The sequence below is a fragment of the Saccopteryx bilineata genome, chromosome 5 (assembly GCF_036850765.1).
Source record: "Saccopteryx bilineata isolate mSacBil1 chromosome 5, mSacBil1_pri_phased_curated, whole genome shotgun sequence".
NCBI lineage: Eukaryota > Metazoa > Chordata > Mammalia > Chiroptera > Emballonuridae > Saccopteryx > Saccopteryx bilineata.
In genome coordinates this window covers 5,665,313-5,682,831 of record NC_089494.1, presented here as the reverse complement: position 1 = coordinate 5,682,831, position 17,519 = coordinate 5,665,313, and the positions used below count along the sequence as shown (strand labels likewise).

At 60.9% G+C, this 17,519-nt stretch overlaps 1 protein-coding gene across 1 annotated transcript in view; it reads left to right on the top strand.

Moving 5' to 3' along the window:
• The window catches only part of MROH2A (maestro heat like repeat family member 2A), a 49,881-nt gene that overhangs the window by 30,153 nt on the left and 2,209 nt on the right, over window positions 1-17,519 (top strand). Inside the window, exons 22-38 of the mRNA XM_066233008.1 lie at window positions 369-491; window positions 1,412-1,491; window positions 2,420-2,528; window positions 3,099-3,194; window positions 5,232-5,336; window positions 6,118-6,241; window positions 6,867-6,985; window positions 7,683-7,838; window positions 8,285-8,439; window positions 11,546-11,705; window positions 11,786-11,976; window positions 12,191-12,328; window positions 12,799-12,913; window positions 14,093-14,239; window positions 14,338-14,520; window positions 15,001-15,156; window positions 16,774-16,905. Of these exons, the coding sequence (XP_066089105.1) occupies window positions 369-491; window positions 1,412-1,491; window positions 2,420-2,528; window positions 3,099-3,194; window positions 5,232-5,336; window positions 6,118-6,241; window positions 6,867-6,985; window positions 7,683-7,838; window positions 8,285-8,439; window positions 11,546-11,705; window positions 11,786-11,976; window positions 12,191-12,328; window positions 12,799-12,913; window positions 14,093-14,239; window positions 14,338-14,520; window positions 15,001-15,156; window positions 16,774-16,905 (2,289 nt within the window). The remainder of the gene's footprint in view (window positions 1-368; window positions 492-1,411; window positions 1,492-2,419; window positions 2,529-3,098; window positions 3,195-5,231; window positions 5,337-6,117; window positions 6,242-6,866; window positions 6,986-7,682; window positions 7,839-8,284; window positions 8,440-11,545; window positions 11,706-11,785; window positions 11,977-12,190; window positions 12,329-12,798; window positions 12,914-14,092; window positions 14,240-14,337; window positions 14,521-15,000; window positions 15,157-16,773; window positions 16,906-17,519) is intronic.

Below are 17,519 nucleotides of genomic sequence, written 5' to 3'. Positions count from 1 at the left end.
TCCTCTCACGTCTGGCTTGTTTCACTCCGCATAAATGCACGTTGGACAAGCGAATACAATGTTATCTCCATAGTTTATTCTGCCTCTCTGGCGACACACAAGGCTCTGTGCCCTGGTCAGCAAAGGTGCCCACTGACCGGCACTGCTGCCCTCGGGCACAGGTATGGGGGGCCTGGCCCACGTCTCCGCCATGCGGCAGGGGCCCTGTCGGGGTCTGAAGGACAGAGTGAGGTCCGTGGCTCTCTGAGAGCAGAGGACGGCCAGTCCTCAGGCGGCTGCAGGGACCGGTGCGAAGGCCGGGGCTGCAGGGGCCTCCGGGCTTACTCTCAGCGTGCCTCTTCCTCCCTTTTGTTTTGGTCTGAGCACAGGACATCAGCCTCAAAATGGCCTTCATGAAGAGTGTGGTGCAGGTCACCAGCGCCATCGAAAACCTCAAGGACCCCGAGGACTTTCAATTTACCCAAAAGACGACTCTCACTGCCATTCTGGTGGTAAGCGGGGGTCCTCGACACGGGCGGGTTGGACGTCTAAGTCTGCTGCGTTCCTGAGGGCGTCAGGGGGACACGGGGTTCCAGGGTCTCTGAAGCCCCTTTCGCCCTTGGTTCTGCTTGGGTCCCGCTGTGGGAGCTCTGAGTGTGATTTCCTGTGTGTGATAAAGCGGTTCACCGCCGGGAAACAGCCGGGCTCTGTGCGCCCCGAGGGTGCTGGTTCAGTGCTTGGGACACGAGGTCCACTGGGTCAGCCCACGGTAACCCCAGGAGGGACCTGGGGGGTAGGTATCAGCTCTAGGCAGGGCTTAAAGCTATTTTTGCACAGAACTTTGGTAAGATCTAGAAAACATCAACTGCCCCAAGGCAAGAAGCGGTGACAGGTGCCTGATGGAGTGTGTGGGACAGCCACGTCCCTGGCTGAGACCTCCCCACGCCCTCATGATGCCTTGGCCCTGGACACCGCTCAGCTGTGTGGGAAGCAGCAGGGATGGAAGTGAGATGTGCGGGGGCCGGGGGGGGATGGGATAGGAGGCACCGAGAAGGAAGCAAACATGCATTTGGCCCCTGTCCGGCCCAGCAACTGTGCGCGTGCAATTTCACGCCAGCCTGTAATTTCAGGCCTCCGGCTCCTCCCCTTACACGCAAGGGAACTGGGCTCAGGCAAGGGAAGTGTTTGCCCATCCACGCAAGTAAGGCAGACCCGAGCACCCGCCCATCCCAAGCCCCGTGCCTTCCGCTAGATTTTGCCCCCTTCCCCGAAAATGTCAAAGGTTATGGGATCCTAAAAGTGTCAGGTCTTCATGACACCAACACAGGGAGTGCCGCCACCATCAGGGTCCCTGAGAGCTCAGGGCCCCTGTCCCACCCGGCCTGGGACTCTGGGTGGCTCCGCGGCCCACCGCCCTGCTTATGCCGGGCAGGGGATCATCAAGGCAGAACCGACCGACAACCTGGTTTCTCCCGTGCGCACCATGGCGATGGACGCCCTGTCGCACCTGAGGTGAGCTGGGCCCCGGCCTCTGCCCCCTGCACCGCCCCTGGGTAGCCGCCAAGTTCAACACCATCCCTCAGTGCTCCGTGTGTGTGTGTGTGTGTGTGTGTGTGTGTGTGCGCGCGCGCGCGGGGTGGGGGGATCCCCTCCTTACTCCTCCCTGCAGGGGTCTCGGTAGCAGTTCCCTGAGCAATGGACCCTCCTGGAAGATGGGGGTCTGCTTCCACCAGCTCTCTCCCTAGTTCTCAGCAGTATTACAAGCTGGGCTCCTCTCCTTGGATGGGAGGTGACTGGCAGGTGGGTAGGTGGTTCTTCAGGTCATTAGGAGACGTTTTGAGTGAGAAGCCAGGCAGAGTAACACAGCAGGGAGACGGGCCCCCTTCCAGCTGGGTTGGGCTCAGTCAAGGAAATTCTTTATCGATATGGTATTCATGCAGCTAATACAAATGATGTAGGTGATAGAACACCTGAGGTTTGCCTTCCTGGAAGTGTCCATCCCCTGGGGGCGGGGCGAGGGGGTGACAGGGAGGGGAAGAAGCTATGCGTTGGTAAAATCTAGTCTGAAGTGGTTGAGCAGACCCTAGGAATTCCCCACCAGCTGGGGAAGATTCATCATCTAAGCTCATAGCAGAATGGCCTGTTGTGGTCAGGGAGGAGCAATGAGATGTTTCCAAGCGGGAGATGGACAGGGACAGCCCAGGCATCAAGTAGGAGAGGTGGCCCTGGGCCCCTGAGTCTGCCCCTCAATCTCAGACACAGTCACTGGACACTGGCAGGTGAACACAGCCAGGGTCCCAGGGAAGGAGTGCACACCTGAACCCCCTCACAGAGAAGCTGGCCCCCCTCTTGATCTGTGATGTGCCTCCACACCCCACACTGGGCAATGGGTCTCAGCCCCCCACTGACCGCTCCCTCCATCACTTTCTCCCCCCTTTAGCCAAGTGAAGCCTTCCTACTCCACAGAGGAAAACAGCGAGCTGATGGATATCAGCATGAATTCTGTCATTTCTCTCCAGCCCCCAGGAAAGGACAATGAGTCCATTAAGGTAGGTCCCTCTGAGCCACCTCATTTTCTGAGTCCATACTTGGAAGTTTACATTAACATGAGTTGTGCTAAGAGCTGACCATCCTGAACCATTCATGTATGGTTAGAGGCAGCAGGGTGCATGGTTCTGAAGGTCCCCATGGGTCCTGACATCCAGCCTGGGGGGGAAGAGAAAGAGTATGGAGCATTCAAGAGCCACTCTGCCCACTTTCCATTGGCCAGAACTCAGTCACGTGGCTCCACCTAGGTGCAAGGGGTCCTGGGAGATGTAGTCCCAGATAGGATGGCTGTTTTCCAGGAACACTGTTGGAAAAGGAGGACGAATCTTTTGTGGTCAGGTAGCCACCTGGGCCTCCAAGGCCCATCCCTGGATGAGGAGTCAGGAGAGCTAGGCTCTTAGGAGTTGTTTTCTCCTTTGTAAAACGGTTCCTCTTATTAGATTGTCTTGTACGCCACACGAGAAGATAAAAGAGTGAAGGACAAAATCGGAGAAGTAAAGGGGTGGTTATCAGATTGTCTCACACTGTGCGTCTCCCTCATTGCTGCCCGGCTCTCCCGTCTCTTGTCGTAGACCCTGCACACGAATGCCCTTTGTGCCCTGGAGAGGCTGATGGAGGGTCTCATGCAGAGGCAGCTGGACCCCAAGGGGCTACAGGAGATGGTGCACGTGAGTGGCCTGGCAGAGAGCCAGGGATGGCCACCCCTTCCAGAAAGCTGGCCCGATGGCCAGGCCCCCTCTGGGAAATGGGGGGATGAGTTAAACATTGTTCTGGTCATTTTATTTAGATAAAACTACAAATTCGCTGAAAAGTCGCAGTAGAGTAAAAAGAACTCTTGCATACCTTTCCCAAGATTCACGAGTCTTAATGTTTTGTAACACTTTCTTTTCTGTTTCCCAACACACACACACACACACACACACACACACACACACACACACACACCTTTTAAATCATAGAGAGTTAATTGCAGATATTAAGAACAAGAATAATCTCTTATATAATAAAACAATGATCAAAATCAGGAAATGTAACATTGATAATGATGCTATATTCTAATCTAGGGTCTATATTCAGGTTTCACTAATTGTTCCAATAATGTTCTTTCCAGCTGTTTTTTTCCTGACCTGGGACCCAGTCTGGATTATACATTGCATTTAATTTGTCTCTTTAGTCTCCTTCAGTCTGGAATAACTCTTTAGTCTTTGTCTTTCATAATCTTGGCATTTTTGTATAATACTGATAGTTTTTTGTGTTGTTTTTTAAAAATAAAAATTAGGTCACTTGCTTACTTATAAATTGAGTTTTTAGAGGTTTTATATTTTCTAGATACAGGTCCTTTATCAGTTATGTAAACTGCAAATGTTTTCTCTCCATCTGTGACTTGTCTTTTCATTAATTTCACAGTGTCCTTTGAAGAGCAAAAGTTTCTAATTTTGATGAAGTCGAATTTATCATTTTTTCCCTTTGTAGATCATGGTTTTGAGGTCATATCTAAGAAATCTTTGCCTAGCTCGAGATCACAAAGATTTTTTTCTAAAACTGTATGGTTGCAGGTTTTGCAATGAAGTCTATGATATATTGAATAGTTTGAGTTAACTTTGGTCTATGGTGTGGGTCAAAGTTTATTTAATTTTTGTATTTTTGCACACAAGTAGCTGATTGTTCTGGCGGCATTTTTTGAAAGGACTACCTTTTCTGCACTGGATTACCTTTGCACCTTTGTCAAAAATCAGTTGCCCGTGTAGGTGCGACTCTATTACTGAACACTTCTTCTGCTCCATTGATGTTATTGCCTGTCTTTACATCACTGTTATAATAAGTCCGAAAATCAGGGGCAGGTTGTGTGAGTCCAACAGACTTTGTACCTGGTTGTTCTGTCCCACAAACATTGACATGCTGTGCTCTAACATTATTTCAGTGCAAAATACATTTTAATTTCTCTTTTGATTTTTTTTTTCTTGGACCCATGGGTTATCGAGAAACTTCCAAATATTTGAGGATTTTCCAGAGGTCATCCTGTTTGTGATTCCCACTCTAACTCCATTGTAGTCTGAGGACATCCTTTGTGTGATTTAAATCATTTCGGATGGATTGAGACTTGTTTCGCTGTCCACGCGGGATCTATCTTTGGGGAACACTGTTGTGTGCGCTTGGAAAGTGTTCTGTGCGTGCGCTGAAGTGCTCCTCAACATCAGTGAGGCCAACTGGGTTGACAGGGGCTGTTCAAGTTTTCTGCCTCCTTCCTGATCGTCTGCCTTCTTGTTCTGTCTGTGTTACTGAGAAAGAGGTACTGCTGTCTCTATCACTGTGGTCTGTTTATTTCTCCTTTCGGTTCTATCAGTTTTTGCTTCACACGTCATTAAGCTCTGTTATTAGACGCATGTGTGTTTGGGCCCTGGAATGCAGGGCGGGCTGTGTCCCTGCCCTGACCTCGGTGGACAAACATTTGGAGCAGGGACCAACACGTTAATTAGTCAGGGGCCATCTTGGTGAGGATGGGGAAGCTTTCTCCCTGCCCACAACCTCCTCACCCTAGCAGTGGGGCCTGGGAAGGAAACCGGAAGTGCCTAGAACCATCCGGAAGCATTGGAAGCCAAATCCTGAGTAGGAGGGATGAAGAGAGCAATCGCTGGCCAGGACAGGGCTGGCCCTGGGATTTTAATACCCTCCTTGTGTGTTCTGGGCTCTTCTGTGTTCTGTAGCTCCTGGAGAAGTGGATCTTGTCAGAGAAGGAATGGGAGAGGGAGAAGGCAATGAACCTCCATCTTCATCTCATGCAGATCTACGTTCAAAGCATCGGCGTCTGCGTGAGTGCTGGAGCTCCCCATCCCCCAGCCCGGGTTCCGCCCCCTGAAGAGTCCCCCGGGAAGAGGCTGCCTCTTTACAAACCTTGACAAGTACCAGAAACATCTAGAAAAGCAATGAGGTGTTTCTGTGGGTTCATGGTGGAACACGGCTTGCTGGGACAGGTCTCCCTACATTGGTTGGCTCTGCCCTCTTTGGTGTTCTGGTCTTCGGGGACGGCCGGCATTGGAGGGAGGACAGTGGTGTCCTGGGGCTGGGGTGTGGGACCAGCCTCGGGACTCAGGGCTGGGTCATGGTGAGCCAGGGTGGGCAGGAGCCCGGTGGAGATGCAGCAAAGTGAAGTCGAGGCCAAGACTAATGCTCAATAACATTGAGGCCAGACACTGGCTTTTCGGATGCAAGTCTCACACCATCCCCTGAAATAGGAGATGCCATTATTCTCACACGGGGCACACGGGGCCCAACGTTAGGTGCCTTGCCCAGGTCACGCAGCTAGTCAGTGGGGAAGGCCAAATTTGGAGCCAGGGCTCATAATAGGGACAAGACAGGTCCCTGGCACGGAGCCTGGGCCTGGCTGCTGGCCTCCAGGGACCCAGCTCTGGGGCTCAGGAGGCAGAAGCTTGAGGATCAGATGGGCGCTGGCACCCTCTCGCTTCCCTTCCCAGTCAGGGGTGGTGTTTTCAGAGCAGGGTTCACCCTTCCTGGCCGTCCACTACCCGGCCCTTGGGCAGCATCAGGTGTACATGACAGAGATGGCCCACCTTGAGGTCTCCTGTCCCTCAGATCCCTCTGAAGCTGGGGCAGTTTGGCACGCTGGTTGGACTCATCGCCCCATGTACCTGTGACTCCCACAAGAGGACTCGCATGGTCTCAACGGATGTCCTGTCCAGCCTGCTGGACCTTCATGGTATGCCGAAGGCGTGACATTGTGACCAGCCTCTGCAGGCCGGGAGGGAGGGCAGACACCGGGCTGCCAGCTTCGGGGCTCTCTGTGTGTGTGTGGGGGGTATCATGACCCCTCGGTGTAGACAAACAAGGGTGACCAGCAGAGATGGCAGAGGGGGTGCAGAGCTCACTGAGAGGCCATGGAAGCTTCTGGATGGAGAGAAGCTCACTGGTTCAGTGTGACTCACTGAGGGCATGTGCTAGGCACTAAGGGACCCCATGGGGACAAGGCTAGCTCACAGATACCAAGGACACAACAGCACAGCACAGCCGGCCAGAGATGAGCCGAGGGGAGAATGCAGTGCGGTGACCTTTGGACAGGGAGAGTGTGCCGCTGGCTTGGTGGCCGGTGGGGCGTCCATCACCGAGGGCCTGCGGGAGAGCAGGCCTTGGAGCCAGGCACAGCGGCTGCGTGGGGAACGGTGGTGAAGCGAAGACAGGCAGGGATGGGATGTCCAGCTGCTGAGGTGTGGCCCAGTCCCGCAGGGCCGAGGTGCTCCGAGGGCCAGGACAGGAGGCCGCCCCGACGCAGCCTGGGGCCGGGCCTCCGGTCTCCCTGAGCATGCCTGAAGCTGTCCTCCCACCAGCAAGCCAGACCTGCGCTTCCTGGGACGCTTCCAAAGAGCTGGAGCTGGCGAGATGTAAGGAGGCCCTGCAGGGCCCGGAGGAGGAGCTGATTCTCAGCGTGTCTGCCAGGATCGCCAAGGTGAGGAGCCAGGGAGGCTGTGTGGGCTGCCGGGCGGGTCTCCCGGCACCTGGATCGTCTCCCGAGGTGGGGGAGGGGCGGGCCTTGCTCAGCCTGGCCGTGTGGTCCCCAGCCTCTTCTAGGATTCACAGCATCCATAGCCTTTGGTCCGGCTCATGCCATCCATACTGTAGAGGCCTACAATATGTAAGGTCCCCATGGGGGTTCCTGCACACAGTAGGTGCTGTCTTCACTCCATCCTCATGATGTGCTACTCTGAGGGTGCAGGAAGCCCCAGAAAGAACTGAACCTGAGGCCCAGCACACAGGCCTTGGCACACGGGCAAGCTGATGGCATACTGGTGACTGAACATGGCCAGAGCCACCCAAACTCTCGGGCCTGCAGAAAGGCAAAGTCACTTCTGCCTCAAGTGGCAGAGGGGCTTCCTGGAGGAGGGGGGCTTGTGGAGTGGTGGAACAGATTGAAAAGCTTCAGGGCTCAGGGCGTACCCTGAGGGAAGGCTGCAAGGGAGTCAGGACAGGGCAGGGAGGGTTTGGGGTGACACTTCCAGTGCAGGGTCAGGCCGGGCCAGGGCAGGCGGTGGGGAGTGTGGGCGTGGGGGTGTGGCCCGGAGGCTGGGGCAGGCCTCGCTGAGCCCTGGGAGTCCCGGGCCTGGGACGCGGTGCCGGACCCGAGGAACGGCCTGCTCTGGCCCTAGGTGGCGTGCGTGCAGTTTAATTGCGACGAGGTGGTCTCCCTGGTCCAGAAGCTCTGTGAGAACATCGGGGCCATGGACCCACAGCACGACAACGCTTCTGTCACCTGGATAAGCACCTTCCTGCAGATACGGGTCAAGGAGCTGGAGGAGGACAAGGTAGCAGCAGGCCCGGGGCGGGGCCGCCTGGGGCTGGGGCCGTGTGGTGCACCCTGGAGGGAGGGACCACGGGGCTCAGCTGCAGCTGCGGACAGCACCTCCCAAGCCCCCGGCCGTAAAGAGGAGGGGCAGACAGAGCTCTAGAATGAGAAAGAAGGTGTTGAAGGAAGCCGGGTCAGTAAGTGGACGGTGGACTAGGGCCGGCAGCTCGCTCTGGTAGAGCGCACTGCCTCCCGCACAAAACCCTGGTGAGGTCCCAGAGGACACCAGAGGGTTCACTGGGGGGGACACCAGAGGGTTCACTGGGGGGGGCAGCACTGGGGTGCTGGCGCTTGGACCTACCCACTGCTGAGTGGGCGAGTCCCTGGAGGAGGGCTGTGCAGGAGGGTGAGGGCAAGAGAGCCCTGCGGGCCAGGCTGCCCTGGTGACGCCCAGCCCCTCCCCAGGTGGCTGAGGTCCTGGGGGCCATCCTGGTCCACCTGCCTGTGGTGGACCTCCCGGAGGTGCGGCGCCCCCTCATCGAGGGCATCCTCCTGCTGGCTCACTACCACCAGGAGCCCGTGCTCACGTCGCTCCTGAGACAGCCCCTGCCCATGCAGAGGTGGGTGCCCTGGGTGGGGGTGGGGGGGCAGGGGCTGCTGAGCTGTCCCGAAAGACAGGGACCTTGAGTGGTGCCTTGTCCGGCCCTCTTCCTGTGTCCCCCTCGGGAAGTACAGCCTCTGGGGAACCGCGGACCCGGCTCCGTGGGTCTAATGGGAAATTCACGCATCTCCACACTCACTTTGATCTTGCTGGACTTGCCTCTTTGGCCCTTTGGGTCCCCCAGGACCGCACCTCCCTGTCCCTGAGGGGTCAGGCCTCTTAGAGTCACTGTCCAGGGGCCCCTTCTCTTCTTAGCCGGGTCAGGGGCTCGGACTTGGGACAGAGGAATGACACGTCAGGTCGTAGTGTGGCAGGGCGCCCGGCCCCTCTCCCGGGGAGTATGGCAGTGGGAGCCCCTCAGAGACGACCCGGGAGGAGGAGGACGGGGGGCAGTGGGAGCCCCTCAGAGACGTCCCGGGAGGAGAACGGGGGCAGTGGGAGCCCCTCAGAGACGACCCGGGAGGAGGAGGACGGGGGGCAGTGGGAGCCCCTCAGAGACGACCCGGGAGGAGGACGGGGGGCAGTGGGAGCCCCTCAGAGACGACCCGGGAGGAGGAGGACGGGGGGCAGTGGGAGCCCCTCAGAGACGTCCCGGGAGGAGGATGGGGGGGCAGTGGGAGCCCCTCAGAGACGTCCCGGGAGGAGGACGGGGGGCAGTGGGAGCCCCTCAGAGACGTCCCGGGAGGAGGAGGACGGGGGGCAGTGGGAGCCCCTCAGAGACGTCCCGGGAGGAGGACGGGGGGCAGTGGGAGCCCCTCAGAGACGACCCGGGAGGAGGAGGACGGGGGGCAGTGGGAGCCCCTCAGAGACGTCCCGGGAGGAGGATGGGGGGGCAGTGGGAGCCCCTCAGAGACGTCCCGGGAGGAGGACGGGGGGCAGTGGGAGCCCCTCAGAGACGTCCCGGGAGGAGGAGGACGGGGGGGCAGTGGGAGCCCCCCTCAGAGACGTCCCGGGAGGAGGAGGACGGGGGGCAGTGGGAGCCCCTCAGAGACGTCCCGGGAGGAGGAGGACGGGGGGCAGTGGGAGCCCCTCAGAGACGACCCGGGAGGAGGAGGACGGGGGGCAGTGGGAGCCCCTCAGAGACGTCCCGGGAGGAGGAGGACGGGGGGCAGTGGGAGCCCCTCAGAGACGTCCCGGGAGGAGGAGGATGGGGGGCAGTGGGAGCCCCCCTCAGAGACGTCCCGGGAGGAGGAGGACGGGGGGCAGTGGGAGCCCCCCTCAGAGACGTCCCGGGAGGAGGAGGACGGGGGGCAGTGGGAGCCCCTCAGAGACGTCCCGGGAGGAGGAGGACGGGGGGCAGTGGGAGCCCCCCTCAGAGACGTCCCGGGAGGAGGAGGACGGGGGGCAGTGGGAGCCCCTCAGAGACGTCCCGGGAGGAGGAGGACGGGGGGCAGTGGGAGCCCCTCAGAGACGACCCGGGAGGAGGAGGACGGGGGGCAGTGGGAGCCCCTCAGAGACGTCCCGGGAGGAGGAGGACGGGGGGCAGTGGGAGCCCCTCAGAGACGTCCCGGGAGGAGGAGGACGGGGGGCAGTGGGAGCCCCTCAGAGACGTCCCGGGAGGAGGACGGGGGGGGCAGTGGGAGCCCCTCAGAGACGTCCCGGGAGGAGGAGGACGGGGGGCAGTGGGAGCCCCTCAGAGACGTCCCGGGAGGAGGACGGGGGGGGGCAGTGGGAGCCCCTCAGAGACGTCCCGGGAGGAGGACGGGGGGGCAGTGGGAGCCCCTCAGAGACGTCCCGGGAGGAGGACGGGGGGCAGTGGGAGCCCCCCTCAGAGACGACCCGGGAGGAGGACGGGGGGCAGTGGGAGCCCCTCAGAGACGTCCTGGGAGGAGGAGGACGGGGGGCAGTGGGAGCCCCCCTCAGAGACGTCCCGGGAGGAGGACGGGGGGGGCAGTGGGAGCCCCTCAGAGACGTCCCGGGAGGAGGACGGGGGGCAGTGGGAGCCCCTCAGAGACGTCCCGGGAGGAGGACGGGGGGGCAGTGGGAGCCCCTCAGAGACGTCCCGGGAGGAGGACGGGGGGGCAGTGGGAGCCCCTCAGAGACGTCCCGGGAGGAGGACGGGGGGGCAGTGGGAGCCCCTCAGAGACGTCCCGGGAGAAGGAGGACGGGGGGCAGTGGGAGCCCCTCAGAGACGTCCCGGGAGGAGGAGGACGGGGGGCAGTGGGAGCCCCTCAGAGACGTCCCGGGAGGAGGAGGACGGGGGGCAGTGGGAGCCCCTCAGAGACGTCCCGGGAGGAGGAGGACGGGGGGCAGTGGGAGCCCCTCAGAGACGTCCCGGGAGGAGGACGGGGGGCAGTGGGAGCCCCTCAGAGACGTCCCGGGAGGAGGACGGGGGGGGCAGTGGGAGCCCCTCAGAGACGTCCCGGGAGGAGGACGGGGGGGCAGTGGGAGCCCCTCAGAGACGACCCGGGAGGAGGACGGGGGGGGCAGTGGGAGCCCCTCAGAGACGACCCGGGAGGAGGACGGGGGGGCAGTGGGAGCCCCTCAGAGACGTCCCGGGAGGAGGACGGGGGGGGCAGTGGGAGCCCCTCAGAGACGACCCGGGAGGAGAACGGGGGCAGTGGGAGCCCCTCAGAGACGACCCGGGAGGAGAACGGGGGCAGTGGGAGCCCCTCAGAGACGACCCGGGAGGAGGACGGGGGGCAGTGGGAGCCCCTCAGAGACGACCCGGGAGGAGGACAGGCCGCCGCCAGCCAGTCTGGACCACCAGCCTGACACAGGTCGGGCGCTTGGAGGCTGTCACCGAGGTGTTTCTTGTTCATCAAGCAGAAGGCCTGAGAGGGACTTCCGAGGTCACCTAGCTGTGGAGCGGAGGCACCCCAGCGGGCGGTGGCTTTCCCCGGGGTTTGGGGGGGACTGTGAGCCGGGGCACAGAAAGGGGGCAGAGCACGAAATCAGGGACCAGGGGTCCAGTTACAAACCTTTGGCGGCTCACGGCAGCTCCCTGAGACCCAGCCTCCAGGGTCCATCTACTCCCCATGGGGCTGCCAAAGGCCCCCCAAAGGCTCTTACCTGCCAGGCTGCACGGCAGCTAACCCACAGTCCTTGTCCCTGGCTTTGGCTAGCCACCTGGCGGAGGTGTGGCTGGCCGTGGCGGAGAACGTGCCCTTCGCCCGGACGATGCTGCACGGACTGCTGGGCCGGCTGCAGTCCTGGCTCACCCCCAAGGCCAACGCCACCTCCAAGGCCGACGTCTGGCGCCTGGCCGCAGTGGACCCTCTAATGGTGAGGCACGGGGGCCGGCCTCGGGGCGCCTCGGGGGCTCGGAGGAGGAGCCCCAGTGTCCCCAGCCCTTCCCTCTACAGGCCCTCTGCACCGTCCACCTTCTCATCAAGAAGATGGACAAGGATGACACGCTGGACCTCTTCCCGGACCTCGTCTACACCCTCCTGATGCAGCTGGGTGGCAGCCAGGGGCCGGAGGCCGCGTCGCCCGTCCTGAGGACGTGGCGGCTCGTCCACGCGGGCGCCCTGCCCGAGGAGCTGAACCTGCGGAGGTGCTCTGGAGGGCAGGCGGCGTGGGGCGCTGGGCGGCGGGCCCCGGCGGACCCAGTGGCCTCGTAGACCCAGCCCCAGCCCCAGCCCCTCGAGCTCTGCCCGGCAGGGGCTGGGACCCCGTTTCACAGACCGGGTGTGGCTCTTGCTCCTCTGAGGCCCGTGCGTGCTCCCAGCGGGGCTGCCACGCCATGACACGGTCCCGCCTTTTTCCAGGATCACAATCAAAGCCATGAAGCTTCTGTTCAAGAGACTGAACAGCGGGCAGCTGGCGCACACCCTGGAAGACCAGGGCGTGTGGGCCCTACTGGAGAGCGGCACCACCTTCCTGCAAGGGGCCGGCCTGCTGGCCAGGTGGGTGCCCAGGTCTCCGCAGCAGGCAGCGGGGTGAGGGCGGGTGCCCGCTGCTGGGGGCGTGCCTGGGTGCCCCGTGCCCCAGACCTTGGGTTATGGCAGGAGCATGCAGGGCAAAGGGAACGGTTCCTTCCGACCCTTCATGCGCCAGAGCAGGACATGTGAGGTCAGAGGCTGGTGGTGGGGCTCAGCTAAGGCCACACAGGGCTTCTGAGCAGGGTCAGGACAAGGGAGGGGGGTGGGGGTGGGGGTGGAGGTGTCCCAGGTCCTGATGACTCCCGAGCAGCCCTCATTCAAGTCCCTTTTATAAAAAAGGTGATGTGGAGTAAGTACTTCAGGGGCACCCCCTGGAGAGGAGGGAGAGGCCCAGAGATGTTAGAGCTGCCAACAGGTGTCCAGCTCCCGGGCACCTGTGGCCGGCAGGAGCCGAGACGCCCTCCCCGCCCGATGGGCTGTGGTCCCCTCTGCAGGCTGTGCATTCAGAACCCGGGGAGCTACAAGCAGAGGCTGTCGGAGCTGGTGCTCAGAGGCATGGCCTCGGAGGTCCCCAGCTGCCGTGTCAGCAGCACGGCTGTCTGCGTGGAAGTGAGGCGCGCGAGTGGAGGGCGCGTGGGTGCGGGGGAGGAGGGTTGGCCGACCCCCAGCTTTCCTTGGGGGGGGGCGTTTGTCTCTGGGCAGGCACTCGAGCTCTGAGGGGTATTGGAGTCCAGGAGGCAGGTGAGCACCCCTCCTTTGTGAATTCATTTGGTCATTCATTCATTTCTTCTGGGGCAGGCAGTGTGGGGAGAGGGCCTCAGATGTCCTGTGCCCTGCAGTATAGCAGCTAAGGGATGTGTCTAGTGCCACAGCACCCAGGTGGCCAGAGGAGGCACCACGGGCTTCCTGGTGGGATGGAGACACTGGGGAGGGTCCCTGCAGGATGGCTTAGCCAGGCTGCAAGGCCGGGGGCAGGGGTTATGGCCATGGGAGCTCAGCCATGCTTCCATGTACTTGGGGCGCTGATGGGGTCCCCTCTATGGAGGAGCCCTTGTTGTCCCTTCCTGGTGGGGGAGAGAAGTTTCTGGAAGCCGATCCACTTTGAGGAGAAAACTTATTGGCTATAAAAAGCCCAATATACCCCACAAACCAAACACCAACCTCATGAGGGCCCCCAGACTGTTTCTGTAACAGGGCCAGAGAGGAAATTTTCAATTTCGGAGTCACCGGTTTGATGTTTCGTTTTCTTTAGGCTTATGTAAAACACTCTCGTGTGCGTGTGCACACGTGACCATACACATGCACACACATGTCAGAGGGGTCCCTGTTGGCCTGCCATTCTGGCCTTCTGAGGACGAGGCTGATAGTGACGCTGAACCGCAGACAGATAGATGAGGGAAAGTCATGCTTCTCGGGCGTTTCCATCCGGACGCAGCTCCTGCGCAGGGCGGCTGTCCCACCGTGTTAACTAAGGGTCGAATGACACATGCGTGTGCTGACATGGGTAACACCTGGCGTTGCCCACACACTTCCTTACCGAATCCTCCTTATGAGGCTGGGGCCGCTACCGCCTGTTCACGGGTGAGGAGACCGAGTCCAGGGAGGTCGTGTGACTTGCCAGGGCCCCCCAGCCGGCAGGCGGAGGAACCAGGAGCAGGCCCCAGTTCAGGCTCCGCACCCTCCTGTCCACAGGGAGGCTGTTCAGTGCCCTGGCTCTAATCACACCCAGTCCTGCAGCCGAGAAACGGGCCCCCTCCCGGGGGTAACGGCCCGTGTTCTCCTTCCCAGTTCATGAGCGACCCGGTTCTGTACCAGGAGAAGCTGCTGAAGCCGGCGGTGTCGCTGCTGGAGAAGGGCGTGGACCAGCAGGACGAGGTCCTGTGCGTGCTGTCCCTGCGCGCCCTCGGCAACATGGCCCTGGGCGTCCCCAGGAAGGTGCGGGGGCGGGCCTTGAACCCAGGTCCGTGGGCTGAGGGTCCCAGGCTGAAATGTTCTGGTCACCCAGGGGGTCAAACCTCCACCCCACGCCCCAGGTGAGGCAGTACCGGAAGCTGCTCCTGGGACGGTGCCTGTGGTCGCTGCGAGACTCCGGCAGCGCCGTTGTGCTCTCTGAGGGCATGGAGGCCCTGGCCAAGATCCTGGTGGAGCTCCGGGAAGGGGATGTCGGTTCCTTCTTTGACGCCATCTCCAAGCAGTGCAGGGCTTTTTTTGACAGCGTGAGTCTGGACGAAAGCCGGGCCCTGGCCCTCGCTGGGAGGTGGGGGTGGGGGGCCCACAGATGCCCCTCTTTCCAGTAGAAAGGGCGGAGGGTCCCCTTTGGTGCTGATATATCTACTGGCGGACCATGGGATCTCACAAAAAAGAAAAGTCTTGTTCTGGGGCCGTGAGACCCTTCTCCTTATGATCAAGGAGGGAGCTTTGCCTCCGAATCCCCTGGCGCCCACAGATACTCCTGGGGCGGCGGTAACGGGCGGGCGGGGACCCTGCTGGGCAGCGCGTGCGTGCGCAGACGCAGCGCAGCCTCACCCGGGAAGAGAAGGTCACAGACACCAGGGTCCCGGAGCCCTGTAGCACGGCCCAGGAGGCTTCTCTGGGGTCATGGCATGGCACGGGGCCCGTGGAGAAGGGCTGGGGTTTGGAAGGGCTTCGGACTCCCCGCGCCGGGGCCCAGAGCTGCTCCGCCCTCCGGGCCGCAGGAGACCGACGTGCTGCGCTTCAGAGCCTTCCTCCTGTTCGGCCGGCTGGCCAGGGTGGTCAGGATGTCCAAGAAGCACTTCTTCAAGGGGGAGGTGAAGAGAGCCTGGGTCCCGCTCCTGCTGCATTGCCAGGACCCGTGCCCGGACGCCGCCCGGGTAAGACACGCCCTCGGCCTGGCTTTGCGTCCCAAAGCCTGGGGTCCGCTGTCCCCGGAAGGAAAACGTACTTTGGGTCTGCTGGCTAGCCATCTGCGGTTTCTCCTCGCCTCCCTCCCCAAACCCCACTCAGTCTCCCGGAGAGCCCAGAGGTCACACGCCGGGCTGGGGAAAGGGACCTTTCACAGAGACCCACAAATGGCTGACTGAGGAGTCTCCTCCCCCAACCTCCACCACCAGCCACCCTTTCCTCTACCAGACTCGCTTTCGGCTCTTACAGTTCAGTCATATTAACTGAACCTTAAACCTCCCCTTCAACGTCCCCTCAGCTGTTCCCTGCGGGGCAGGCTTGTGGGGTGAGGGTGGAGGGGCTGTGCCTGCGGCCCTGTGACCAAGTTTCTCCTCCCCCCCCCCCAAGTCCCAGCTCCTCTGACGCTGTGGGTGGGAGGAGGGAGAGGAAGGGCACCCCGTCTCCTGGTCTAAAGGCTGCCTCTCAGGCTGACACTGCCTGGCCGGGGACACACGTGTGGGGACCCTTTCAGCCGGCGCACGGCCCGTGACCCTGACCTCTGCGTCTTCTCTGCTCCCTGTCTTCCTACATAGCTCGGGGAGGGGGTGGTAGCTGAGATTAGGGGCCATTCTGCAAAAAAACAAGTGACAATGTTGTGGGGATGTAGCTGGCTGCCAACAAGGGGTCCTCAACAGATGACCTTGAACTGGTGCCTGAGTCCCCAGTTCTGAGGTCGCAAGATAAGTCCCCTCCATTCTGCCCCTGTGAGGGCTCCCGGTGTGCCTGTGGGGCGGGGGGTGGTCTGGGAGGCACCCACAGGGAGCTGGGGGAGTCCCGCAGGGCCCCTCAGCGCTCGCCCTGCCTGGGCTCTGCCGTGGGGACACTGGGACAAAGCACCACCTCTTGGAGATGCCTTTCCTCACTAGTCCTCACTCCCCTCTACCGAGGGTTCCTGCTGTTATTTCGTGTGTTATCAGCAACTGTCCTGTGGGGTGGTGCTTCAGGGAGAGCACACCAGTCAGGTGACCGAGGGGCTGTGATGAAGGAGCCACAGAGAGGACAGACAGGTCGCGGGGACCAGCGTGGGATGGAAGGAGCTGGAGGCTAGCCCCAGCTGCGGCCCCTGGCGCTGCTGCTGCCCCTGGGGAACAGATGCCCAGCCCCTCTCTTTCTGCCCTCCAGCTCCCTGCCGGCACCTGCCTGCCGTGACCGTGACCGAGCCCACTCAGGGGCGGGAGAGCTGGGCGCAGGGCATGGGGGGAGAGGAGAAGGCTTGCTCGACCCCGCCCACCCCAGCCGGGCACCCAGCTCGGTCTCCCGAGGGGCAGGTCCCAGGCAGGGCGGCTGAGGACAGGAAGGTGCTGGCTGACGGGGCAAGTGGGCTGCACCTGCCCCCAGGGGGGCTTTTTATAACTGTGCACAGAGCCCTTCTCTTGGCTGGCATGGCTCTGGTCCCAGGTGCCCTCCCAGGGCCCACCGGCCCTTCTGCTTCCCAGGGCACCCTCTGGCTTTTACCGAAGGGACACAGTCCGGTCGGAGCCCCTGCCCGGGAACCCCGCATTGGCCTGCCTGACGGGTCTCCCGCGTCCCGCTCTGTGCCCCCCCAGGCCTGCAGGGCGACCATGTACCAGTGTGTGCACTTCTGGGGCTGCAAGGCCCTGGAGGACTCCTCGGGGCGCAGTGATGCCAGTGGGGCTGACGAGATGACCGCTTTCCAGACGACCCTGTGCTCCTTCCTGGTGAGGCAGCCGAGGGCAACCGCGGTGTGGGAGGTGGCAGCCCGGTGGCTTGGGGCGCAGGTCTCCGCTGCCAGAGAGCCCTGTCTTTACCTTCACCGCGTGGGTGTGTTCAGACCGGAACCGTCCAACGGAAATGGATGCAATTACGTGGTGTTTTTTTTTTTTTGTTGTTTGTTTGTTTTTAGTGTGTTCCAAAAGGAAAGTTTATTTTAAAAATGCCTGGGTGCAAGTGGGCTGAGACCAGCAAAGGGTGTCAGCCTCACAGACCTGTTTTTAAATTTCCTAATGGCCATGTCAAGAAAAGTGAAAAGAGATAAAACCAAATTTAATCATTGATTTTTTTTTAACCCAATGGATCCAAATCATTATCATTTCAACATGTAATCAATATAAAAGTTTTCAATATAGGCCAGCCACATGTCAACTGTTAGGACCACATACCTACCATTGGCTACTGTACTGGACAGGTTTGAGATGAGTGTCTTCTCCTCTCTGGGTCAGACGAGACTGTGGCAGGGGGCTGAAGGCTGCCCATTGGCTACTGTACTGGACAGGTTTGAGATGAGTGTCTTCTCCTCTCTGGGTCAGACGAGACTGTGGCAGGGGGCTGAAGG